We start from the raw sequence: 12,805 nt of genomic DNA on the forward strand, positions 1-12,805 counted from the left end.
AAATTTTGTGTAGCAGTGGAAACTTGGTATTTTCTTCCCTTGCTGGGATCTCCTTCCCGTTTCCTTCTCGTCTCAATTTCCCGCACAGCCCGCGTCAGCTGTTACCCTCGTCGAACTTGCTTCACGGTGGGAATGCTCGCATCTCGACGTCGGCAAGATGGATGCGCGCAAACATCGATCGACATTGATCACTTAAGCAGAAAACGTCGCGAACGATTATTACGACATTCCGCGAAATTTCATGAGAACGCAAACGAGAGTAGAACGCGTCACTTTCTCATTGGCGTTTAATTCAAGAACGCGGGAATTTTATCACGAGACAAAGTATTATATTAGGCACTTTTTATCACGTGTTCCTCTCTTTCATGCTCTAAGTGCCTACCGCTCGAACGCTTCGTTTCGACTCGGAGCGGGCGTCGACGACAACGACTACGACTACGACGATGAAGAGGGTGGAACTCGGCTCGGCCGTTTTATCGCGGCTCGCCGCTGAGCAAGCAGGGACTCCATCTCTCACGCAACTTCAGGATTTGATGCATGTGCCGCCGGAACATTTGTTCGATCCCCTCTCGAGTTCCCCCGCGCCTCTCACGCTCGTTCCCTCCTCTCGACTGTCGGGCTCTTGGGCCGCCTATACCCTCCGGGAAGCGGCAGGTCTTCTCTCTCTCCTCTCGGTGTCTTCCTCTTCCTCGAATTTCTTCCTCCACCGCGTTCTCCGCCCTGTTCACCCGCGCGTAACCCGCGCCACGGCCTTCGCCGCGCCGCGCCAGTGAGGGTATTGGATCTTCGCCGTCTCCACGGTGTAGGCAGGTTTATTTTTATTCCATACGATTCATTCGATTGAACATGACTTGTGGTTACAACCCGGGCGATATATTTCCGATATTACGGGACGACATTCCAACTCCCGTTGGTCCCGCGAGTCTCTTGTATTCTTTGCCCATATCGCTCGCGCGCTGCCGCCACCCGCCGACCGCTGGTAAAATACGTACGATCCTCTCTAGAATAATAGCGGCTTCCGGGGGATTCATGGATGTATACCCCGCCCGCTTTCTCGCGGCGCGGGTAAGGGAAATGGGCGCACCACGGTCGTTGCAGCTGGTTCGATTTCGGAAATTAGCCCCCGGTATTTCCTGCAGCTCTTGGAAATCCTTTGTCAAGTAAGGATCGTTCGGATGCTCTCTTTGCCGCGTGGTGGTAATCCGTTAACCCGCGTACAGAGATGCACTCGAGTGCAGCGGGAGATCCTTGTAACTCGTCTTAATTGCGGCCCCAAATAATTGCGGTCGGAGCGAATCAATTTTCGTGATAGCGATAGGCGATTGGTTTCCCAATCCGTTAAAAGTAACGCGATTTATATAAAAATTATTTTGATATTATTACTCATTATCAGTTATCTATCTCGTACCCTGATTATATGTTCAATATTAATAGCAAATGTTACCAAAACATTACCATATGAATCTATTGCAATCAAGTGTCAGGCTTAACATCGTGGAAGCGTAATAATGCAATAAATACAGTACGCAGCCACTCGATTATTTGGCTATTCCATTGATCTTACGCTGATAAGAGCTTATCATCGACTTATTGGCTTAAACACGATGCGATCAATTCGTCCAGTACGTGCTTCGCAAAAATACTGATGAACACTATTAGTATTAGTCCAATCTACATTTTACAGCCGATTATTCGAAGACACTTTCAAGTTAGACAAAACTATCTAGATGCTCATTGATAATCTCGTTATATCACGGCGCAGATGAGTAGTAGTTTCCGCAGCCGGCATAGCGCGCCGCGGCGACGCGAATGCCATTATTGCGGAAACAGCGGACGCGCTCATCGCTGCAAAATGCGGGCCGTAATAATTGCGCGGCAACGTTAATTCGTTTCCCTCCTCGCGCGAATAATTTTCTACGTAAATACGTGCATGCATAATGGCGCGCCTCTCCTACCCCCACCGCAGCCTCCTAATTAACACGTTACGCTGTCCTAACGCGTCGCTTTGCGCTCGAAATCGATACAGCGCGGCATTAATTATTGCTTTACGATAGTCCTTGATTAAATCACGATATCGCTGGTTATGTCGACTCGGATGTCGTAACCAATAGTAACCATCCGGTAAACACTTTGTCGCCTGGTCGGGGAAAATTTAGTTCGCCGCCCGCGCATTAACTCCATTTTGCAATACTATCGCTATCGGAATATTGTACGGTTAACGATACTGTTGTAATTATGCGCGTGCCACTACATAACTAGTGCGATCTCAACGACATTAATACCTTTATTGGTTTCCCCGCGACATGTTTTTCGCAAATATGCGTGTAATTTACCTTTTAATTTTAATGAGAGCTTTGTCCGAATTAATACGAGCATGAAATTTATTAAATATATTGTTTTTAAATCGGAGAATTGAAAAAAGGAAGAATAGCGCGGCGCGAAGTCAGAAGACTTCTATGTAATGATAAAGTAATCTGAAGTCATTGTCCTTTAGGTCAAACGAGGTTCCTCTCGTTTTGAACGAAAACAGTTATACTGAGTGATAAAAATAAAATATATTATTTCATCGCGATTTATTTTAAAGTATAGCATATTTTAACGAACATAGATAATTAAGCGTGTGTCGCTCAAACAGTTTTCTCGAATATCGAAAATGCCCAGCAAAAATAGTTAATTTTCGTTAATATCTGTTCGGTTTATAACGTATAATAGTTAATTTTCGAAAGCCTAGAGATACTTTGATGATAACCGTTCGGTCGAAAGCTCGATAATTCGTTTCAGCTACCGTCCGCGTCGTAAAGGTTGCTAATTAGGCGGCGCTATGACAGTGCTAATAAACGGATGCGCTGACACTAACACAATATATCGGTGTTGTGAGGGGGCGACCGGATAACTAGCGGCACATCTGAATTATCCGTTAATGAATAGCGATGTTGTGGGCAACCCAGATTTATTCGATTATTTGCGAGATTAGTCGTAGTTCGTGGCTACTCAAATTGGGAATTTCCGAAAAATCTTCACGAATCGGTCATTACGTGTCAATTAAAGCTCGCTCTTGTCCGATATTATCCGCGAATGCTGGCCATTAAAGAATGGTAAAAACAAACATAGGTATAAACCGCAACAATCGTTTAAAAAATTCAATATATAGATATATAAGCGTGTATTTATAGAAATTTATCCATATCGATTTAACAGCCGTCTCTCATCGCTTATCAATAAACGGACGAGTCTATTCAGAGAACGGAAATATAATTTATGAGAGCGAATTATGTTCACGATATGCGTCGCTGTCTGATATAGGAAATTTAATCAGAGCATATATTCGTATTTGGGACTTTCTGATTCTGAAGCATTTATAATAGAACAATTGATATACCGAAAATAGAATTACGATAACTGAAATTAACAGATTTTTCAATCTACAGAGAAGATTGAAAGTAATAACGCATGGGCAAGTAACTTAATTTCGTAAATTAATTCCCATAAAAATTAATTCTGTTACTCCGAATTGGTAAGAAAGTCTTTTTTCTAATTTATTTCGAATTACTCGAACCTTTATTGATTTCGTACGTCTTTTGTAATATAAAGTAATTCACAAAATAAAAACTTTTGCAAACATCAAAAGTAATTAAAAATTGTATTCTGACAAATAGACCTCTGATATTTTGATATTGTAATATTCAACTAAATATTTTTTTATCCTCACTATACGGCGCTAAATGTAATATCGTCGATTCTGTTTGTTCAAGAATTGGAATGCATAATAATCGAAATATAAATTTTTATTTGCGCATACGATTCTTGATCAATCGCACTCTAAAATTTTGATCAAATGAATAATATGGTTTTAAAACGGTATCGGTGAAATCGATTGATTTATATTGCAAAAGGATAATTCTTCATTTTAATATACGCGAAATCAAACGAGAGGCTGAAATAAATAAATAAATAGAAATCGATGAATAATTATTGTGCGTGATAATCGAGAAAATATTTGCTTGCCTCTGCCAGTAGATATCCTATTAAATCCACATAATATTCCATTATTGTTTTAAATTTTATTCTTTAATAATTCATTCCGTTCCACGTTGTTACAGAGCAAGGACAAAACACGAGCAAGAAGAAGACAACGTTTTCGAGATTACTACGAGGATTGAAGACGCACAGAAAAGAGAAACAAGGCCAGCAAGCACAAGGCTCTCCTAGGCATGGTCGTGCAAGGATGGGCGTTCCACAAAGAGTAAGTGTTATACATTCACACAATATTAAAAATTATTTATGAAAATATAACGACGGTGTCTCATTAGACTGATTCGTGCTAAATTCAATTTAGCATGAATTTAACATAAATCCGAAATTATAAAATATTTCGCTCAACGCGGGATCAGATTAATGCGCGGATTGCACGACTTTCAAAATTTCCCAGAACTCTCCTTTTATTATAGCGCTTTCGTTATACCAGATGTACGGCAGACGAGGTAAAATTGCTCTCCATTGCGCTCGGCTTGATCATCGTGCGCGTACCATTTCAAAGGATCAGGTTTCATCGCGTAAGAATAACTTTTTTTTAGAAGCAAACTCTCACACGCGGCACTGTTTAATCCCACTTCGCGGCTCCGCGGTCGTAAACGCGTGCGCGTAAATCAATGTCACCGTAATTGCGTGACCGCACGACATTATCACGTACGTGAAGCTCCTGCGTGAGAGATTTCGACGACTAAAAATTAAACCCCGCGCGTACTTCTCGGCAAGATTATGCACAAGTTAATTTCCATCATCATTTGCTGCCGCTCGTGCTTTCATTAAGCACCTCTGGTTCAACTGACAGCGAACTGCCGACACACAAATGACAGAACTCGAAAGAGTTCAGACTCTCGTCCATCTATATAATAAGTATGCACGGCTGATTTTTGGTACGCTGAACGCATTTTACGTCCAACGCGGTATCACTCGTTTTTCACGCAAATTATGCCGTTCGACCAAATGCAAACTCAGCTTTAATATATGCGTTACGGCGATTCGTTTGTTTGATATTAAGCTATCCCGTGAATTACTGCACACCGTATGCATCAAATGAAATAACTTTCATCTGACAATGAGTCAGGAACATCTCTATACTGTTTAATAATAATGCTTAGAATTTAAAAATTACTCTCGAGTTTTGGAATAATTTTTAATATTCTTAAGAATTTAAAAATTACTTCTGAGTCTTGAATGCCATACTTATTGAAAGAAAGAAAATTGCAAGGTTAAAATGTACTTTGACTGCTTCAGGAGTTTTGCTTTAGTTTCTTCAACTGTGGAACGATGGGAGAACAGGAAAGTTGTAAAAATATCGATCTTGATACCATAGACTTATTGATAGCACGAACTGATTTCTATTTTTATTCTATTCTATTCTATATTCTATTTTGATATTCTATTCCATTCTATATAGATTAACTGTATCACATTTGAAGATCTAATGACTTAAGTTATTGACATAAAATTGATATTCTATTTGCAATTGTATTTTCATGCAAAATATAAGTTAATATTAGATTAGATGCATAATATATTAGGAAAAATATTATAGATAAATTATATTATGTTCAAAATGATTCTAATATCGATTAAAATAAATTCACAAGAATCTTACAAAATTCAACGTGCTAATTTAGAAGTCATAACACAACTTTACCTCTATATACTAATTCATGAATTTAGCGAACATTATATCTTATTTTTATTTGCCCAGAAATTTATTCTCTACATTGATCCCAACAATAAAGATCGCGATAGCTGTAACATTTATTTCTATGGCCGACTGGTGTGTTTTGTTCAACGAAATGTTTTCTATCGTATTCCACGAAAATATATTCAATTAAAAAAAAATGGCTGTTAATCGTTTTGCGGCGCATGATGCACGCGCGGCACGCGTAATCCTATACGGTTTAACGATTTGATTTATCGCGTTCATGATGCTAGGGCAACCCCTCCATTTTCTCTTTCTCATCCATTCATTCAATCCCGATAACAGCGCAATGCTACAAATCGCAATTTATAAAAAACATTGATGAAAATCAATCGTATAAATTTCGGCGAACAGTCACTCAACCAGAGAAGAATAGCTCTCTACGCGGTTTCAGAAATTCCATGTTTCTAGAATTCTTTTTTTTATGTGAATGTGTTACACGAGACTTGTTTATAGGAAATTGTTGCAATAAAACACAATTGTAATCATAAGGGGCCCATTTTGCGGATTGTAGTGAATTATTCAAATGAGCAATGTCGAATATAACATCAATTACTACATACATCATTGCAATATCGTTATCTTTAATAATCTATTTCACAACTCGTATTATGTGTGTGTATGTGTGTGTGTGTGTGCGTGCGTGCCCATACTACATATAAATCTTTCATTCTTCCAGTGCATTAAGACATTATTTAATGGCAATTATACGCACATACCGCACGTGCAAGCATTTAAATTTTGAATTGATTGCGAGAACCTAGAGAATGGAAATAACGTGACGCGGCACGTGGGAAATTCTATACATTTCCGACGCGAAAAGAAAGAGTCCCATGCATCCGTAAGTACTGCTGAAGAAGTAAAGACACCTAAGATTTCCCATGTGTCGCCAATTTGTTAACCTCCGTCGACGGCTTCGCATCCCACGTGGCCCGCCCGCCGTCGCGGGCGCATCTAATTTTATCCGTAGATTAGTCGCCCGACATATATATATATATTCCGAGATATCGTGAAATAAGCTCGGGGACTGCAGTTCGTATCGTACCTATAATGAAATTTTAGTCCGGCCATCATTTACGCCGGCTTAGGTATTACTTTTAATGCGGGTTGCCGCACACCGCGACACGATTAGTGTAATTAAATTATAGTCACCCTTATCGATCCTGAAACTCACGAGCCATCTCGATAGCGGAAACCTGAAACAACGGAAGTGGATATTTTAGGTTTCAATTCGCGGATGCAATTTCGATTAAAAATTTTAAATGCAGCTGCAGACAAAATGTCGCGAAGCGATTATTTCTGTAATAATTTCATACGGCTTTTATGGAACAGTTATTATTATCGGCATTATCTGCTTCCCGATATGATCGGAACCAGAAATTTGAGAAAAAAAAGGTAGCTGAATATTTTATATTGGTAGTGTTGCAAATAGTCGAAAGTAGAGATTTGTCGATAAATCACAATCGTTGCGTAGTTTTTTTATATTGGTTTTTTTTTTTTCAAAATTTCGGCAAATTTCGATGTAATATTTTGTATCATACACGTGTACGTACGTATTTCCTGAAACGCGTGATTTCTGTAAATTCTCGAAGGTAAACAAAGCTTAAAATTATAAACCAGCAACGAGTATCGGATGAAAAGTTTCCTGTAAATGAACATTTCCCGGAGGCACGCATACTGATACACGTCCGGTAGCGTCGCTTTCGTGTATTAACGGCAAACAAGCCGAGGTTGAGTTGCTCTTGATCTCTGTATGCGTATTCCGTCCGCATGCACGCGGCCTGCATCAATGTGTGTGCACGCGCTTGCACCCGTGCATAATGCGGGCAGCCGGCGAGCCTGCAAGTGCCAGCAATGAAATTCCCACGCTTGGTTTAAAATATATACATGTGTGTATGCGTGTCTGTGTTTGTACGTGTGCGTTTTGTATGTGTGTGTATATGTGCTCACTACCGTGGCAGTATTGCAGTATCCGAATTTAGAGCGTAAATGCATCTTCGAACAGGGAACGTTAACTCGTTGACCCGCGCAGGTAAATTTATGCGTATGCAATTCGGAAAAATGTGTTTGCGTTACGCTCGTCGGCGATAAAGTGAACGGCGTATTTTTCAGCGCCGCTACGTACCCGTATGGATACATGAACCAAGGAGGAAATGGATTTTATCTTCTTCGCCCGTGCGGAAAGAAAAGAAACGTGGCGAGAAATTTGCGAAGTTTTCACAATATACGTACGAAAGCGCTTCTGTTTATTATGCAAACACCAAAGTTGCCGAAACAAATAATAGTGAAATTTAATTAAATTTTTCTGTCTTTTTTTTCAAATTTTTCATCGCAATTCTTTCAATTATAATAAACGGGTTGAATGCATAAGCGATTTTGAAATTAAATCTCAGAGAAATTGCATAACGGAGCCAGTTTTCTATCCGTAACTTTCTGCAACTTCCCATTTCTAAGAAAGATTTTCGTGAGTTGGCATTTTCATAGCCAAGTCTAAATACAGATGGACGTTTAACATGTGAATGCTTTCGTACTTCTTTAGTTGACCGCGTGAATTATTTTAGATTAAATGCGGCCAGCTTCAATAAAATAACTTATTTATATAAATGTCAAACGAAATGAATAAAGTCGTACGTAATCAAATATAAATAAATCTGGAAAAATTTAAACAAACGTTTAAAAAACTGAGATTTTTTTGAATTTGTATATATATGTATAAATTTATAAAAATTTAGTTATTTATACATGAAGATGTAAATATTTAATTACGGCTTGATGGTTTGCTCACAGCTGACACTAAAAAAATTTCACGTTCAGTATTTAACTAATTTATCATTGAATTTCTCATTGAACAAAAGATACATTCTACAATTTCTTATTTTTCTAAGTGAACTTACTTTTGTAACATTTTTATTGTCTTACCCTGTCATACATTTATTTTCGCATTCTCTAAATATTCCCGGCACGAAATCGACGACCGTAAAAGTTACGCGAGCCGGGCAATGGAGTTTCGATATGGCCTTGTACGTACATGGGACGATTTCAAGAACAAAGGCAGAATTTATAAAAGTCGATAGGTCTTTATTCATGTTACAAAGTTCAAGAGTACCAATTCCGCCGTCGCTCTCTTTTATCCGCAGCCGGAGTACAACAGGTATGTCGCACAGACGGATGTATGCAACGTGCGCGTCTGCAGAAACTCGCCTCTGAAAAAGCTAGAACGTCGATAGTACTTAGAATGAAATTTTCTCTCGAGAGTCCTCGGCTGTAGCCCCAGCCGCTGACCCGCTCGCTCGCTCGCTCTCAAGGAGCAACGATCTTCTCTCGGAGTCACGTCGTTTCTCCTCACGGCCGGGCTAGGCCGCAGGACTAGACCGCGCGCCGCGAGTCGATGCACTCGGAGACGAAAAGAACGACGAACGGCGGCGAGACGAACTGCCGGCATCCACCGTGACGAAAATTGAATTATGCCGGAGGGCACGAAGCGCGGCCGATACATGTCGTACACGAGGGGAAGGGGGTTCATCGCAGCCGCAGCGAGACTGCGGTTTCCACGCCGCCGCAGCGATTTCAGAGGTGACGGAGGAGGTGGCGAAGGAGAAAGAGCGAACGAGGAAAGAGAAAATGAGATGAGGGAGGAGCGAGAGAGACAGACCGCGAGTGAGATTCGCCAGGAAGCGAGAGGTTGCTCAGCGGTAGCGGGGGATCATCTGAGTTGGTCAGCCATCGCTGCAACGGAGAGGTCGGACTCTCCATTTGACATGCGGACGGGGCTTTGATCATCTCTCTTGCCGCGGCCCTCTCTTCTTCGGCCTCTATTCTCTCTCTCTCTCTTCGCCTCTTCCTCTTGACGTGGACCACCGTGTCTGGTGGTTCCACTAGCCACAGCGGCTGACGAGAGTGAGCGAGTGAGTGAATGAGAGAGAGAAAGAGGAAAGCAAGAGAGAGAGAGAGAGATAGAGAGAGAGTGATCCATTGCTCCGCCGCGTATCGCTACCAGCAACGATCGCTGCCCGCGACTATGATGGGTCAGCTAGCCACGTCCGACGAGTTCTCCGAGGATGCGATTTCGCCAGATGGAATATCGCGGCCTGTCAGCGGCCGTATGAACCGCGCTTCTCCCGTATCCGCCGACCCGCGTATCCTACGTGCCTCCGTCCCGTCGCGACTGCAACGTCGACGCGACGCGACCGACCGCACCGCGTCATTCGTCTTGTTTGGGCCTGACTGCTGTCAGTATAGTAGTAGTGCGCGCCCAGATGGGAATCTAATGGCGTACTCACCGCGAACGCGCGCTCGCTTGCTCGCCAAGAGCGATTCGCGTGACCGCAACTGCAACGCCGAGAGCTCGCGCCGCCGTGTTGCAGCTGTCGGGGTTGATAGGTCGTTCCGGCGACCGATGACGTTCGGATACTTTGAGTACCCGTCGCGCGATGTTCATTCAGGGTCGCAACAAAATTTTTTTATTTTTTCTCAATCAAGAGATTCTCTCACTGATTAAAAGTCGTATGACCCCTATCTAGTTACGAAAGTAACGGCTTCACACAAAACGTAAAACTTTTTTTTTAATTGTTATGACTTTTTTAACTTTCTTTAAACTTTCTTTTTAACTGTGTTGTATCTAAGCATTGATTACTTTATCATAAAATGTCATAGTATCACACTGTTCTGCAAACTAAGGAGAGGACTATCCTCCCAGGATTAAAGATCCAATATATTTTATCGCGTTTGGTATTGGGATTGTCATAAAATGTTTAATGGGACGTCATAAATGCAACACGATTGAGGTGTAGTCTTGATTCTACCTTCGAAGGAAACGTTTATGAAAGTATTAGAAGTAACATTTTGACAGCGTAAAAAAAAGTCTTCGCAAAGGCTACGTCAAGACTTTCCGAAACCGTTATTAAAGACTCAGTCGTGCTTGCTTGTCAGAAGGGGAAATTCGATGTTGGATCTGGCAAGAATTAATATGCGTTTCGTGATTGACGTGAACATAAATCTAACCTGGTAGTCTGGTCACGTTTCAGGAGATTGCGTTTCAAGCTTAACACGTAAGTTACTACATTGTACTCAAATCGGGATAATATTCTACAAAGGAAAGTATGAGGGCGAGCGGGGTAATGCAGATAATAATACGTATTTTCTATATTTTCTTTAATCGTTGTGTTCTCAATGCCACGATAAGCATATAAACGTATAAATAATTGTCTATCAGAGCGAAAGGAATTAACCAAGCGGAACTACATTTATCTCCCTCGTTGTCTTGTTCTCTTATTCCGTAACGAGCACTTGCGATGCAGCTTGCGAGAGGACGTAAGAAATCGCGATCTTTGCGAGCTACCGCAGCGACTATGCTTTTTTTTTTCTCAACACTTGAAGAATTCGCGTCGAGTATTCCTAAAATTGATCCTATCCACGCGACTGTATTCTCCCCGCGTTGATCCAACGGCATGCCCATTGCGAATGTACGTATTATCGCATCGCTGATTCGCGTTTCCGCGCCTCTCGTTATTAACCCAGTTGCGATGTCATCGTGTGTCCGCGGTGCTGAAAATTGCATCGTCGAAATGCGCTACGAGCCATTATAGCAGGGGGAACGGGCGCATTAACGAAAATACGCGCGAGAATACATCAGGAGTCTGTAAAGTGGGCATGGCACTCAAAGCTCGTTCGCCTCTTTCTTGAACGCTTTCCATGGATGTCGAATATTATCGTGAGATTTGCCGCGCGTTTCTCAGCCAAAAGGAAAAAGACAACAACGAGCGATGCGCTTTTTATTATAATGGATAGCGTGCTCTCGATGAGTAAGCACGCGATGTACAAAGGCCGCCGGCAAAGATATGTAAATTTAAAGTGGTTTAGAGCGAATCGAGAGTAGCTCGTAGCTACTTCAACCTACTTCCAGTGTAGGAAGAGAATAGCGTGTTCCCTTTTTTTTTAATAGAAGCTTCATGTATACAGAGTGATTGGGTCGAAAAACATCGAAACATGCAGTTACGTGTAACTACGTATATACATATAATATAAATCCATACTTAAAAAAGTTTGTGAATCTTATATTAAAAGCAAAGTATTCAACAGTATTTTTCGATTGTTCCTATGTCTCATCCATAATTTCGTGCTCTCAAAATTATTATGATAAAAATAGTATATAGCGGCTAAATGGACCCGCGCTTAACACGCGCGAGTGCTTTAGAAGTTCTCTGAATAACAGCGGCGATCAAAGAGAGTAGATTCTTAAACGGGGTAATTATTCGCGGCCTGTAAACATTCGACGGAAGAAGGTTCCCAAACGTAAATAAGACGAATCACCTCGCTTTATATGCTAATCTAAGATCGGTAGGGGCGTGAAATACAGTCAGCTGTTAACCTTGTGACCCTAGCTATTGCATTAAGAAAGTATTTCCTTCGCGACAATGGCCCCGTTCAAATAAAATAGGATTAAACTGGATATCTTAAAGGAAAATCACACTTCTTTAATGTTCTTTTTGTTAATAAAATATATTAAATACGTAAAATATATGAAAACACATACAAATTACTATTAATAATATTTACTAGAAATAAACGAAAGAGACAGACTGCAGTAAAAGTAATATCAGTACTCAGATAAGACGAGATTTATTATATCCATTATTTCAAAATACTTCTTTATTTATTTTTGCGATTATATTTTTTCCTAGTACATCACATAGTGATATATATTGTTTAATGTATATTGATATTATATGTACATTATTATTATTCACATAATGTACTGGTATCAATAATATGAGCCACTTTATATTATTCGCTACATAATAAAATACTCACGATTCCCGTAAATCACGACTAATGTTCGCTCTAATTCAATGATGATGCATTTTCATTTTCTTCTAATGAAGAGCACTACAACCGAGGTAATCGAAGTACATCAGCCGTAATACGATTCATGTCGATAAACTTAGCAGACTCCGCCACGCACGGGAAATATATCCCTATGCTCGCCTGCAGTGAACCAATCCACTCTCACCGACTCGCACGACGGCGGCGGCGGCGGCGGCGGCAGCCAGACATCCTAATTTAATTTCG

General features: G+C 40.9%; 1 protein-coding gene across 2 annotated transcripts in view; it reads left to right on the plus strand.

Moving 5' to 3' along the window:
• LOC112455352 (SAM and SH3 domain-containing protein 1-like) overlaps positions 1–12,805 on the plus strand; it is a 307,929-nt gene that overhangs the window by 256,490 nt on the left and 38,634 nt on the right. For both annotated transcript variants that reach the window (XM_025017210.1, XM_025017220.1), the window contains exon 5: positions 4,101–4,243. In XM_025017210.1, the coding sequence (XP_024872978.1) occupies positions 4,101–4,243 (143 nt within the window). The remainder of the gene's footprint in view (positions 1–4,100; positions 4,244–12,805) is intronic.

The sequence above is a fragment of the Temnothorax curvispinosus genome, unplaced genomic scaffold (genome assembly GCF_003070985.1).
Source record: "Temnothorax curvispinosus isolate PA1 unplaced genomic scaffold, ASM307098v1 QBEX01000525.1, whole genome shotgun sequence".
In the NCBI taxonomy this organism is placed as follows: Eukaryota; Metazoa; Arthropoda; class Insecta; order Hymenoptera; family Formicidae; genus Temnothorax; species Temnothorax curvispinosus.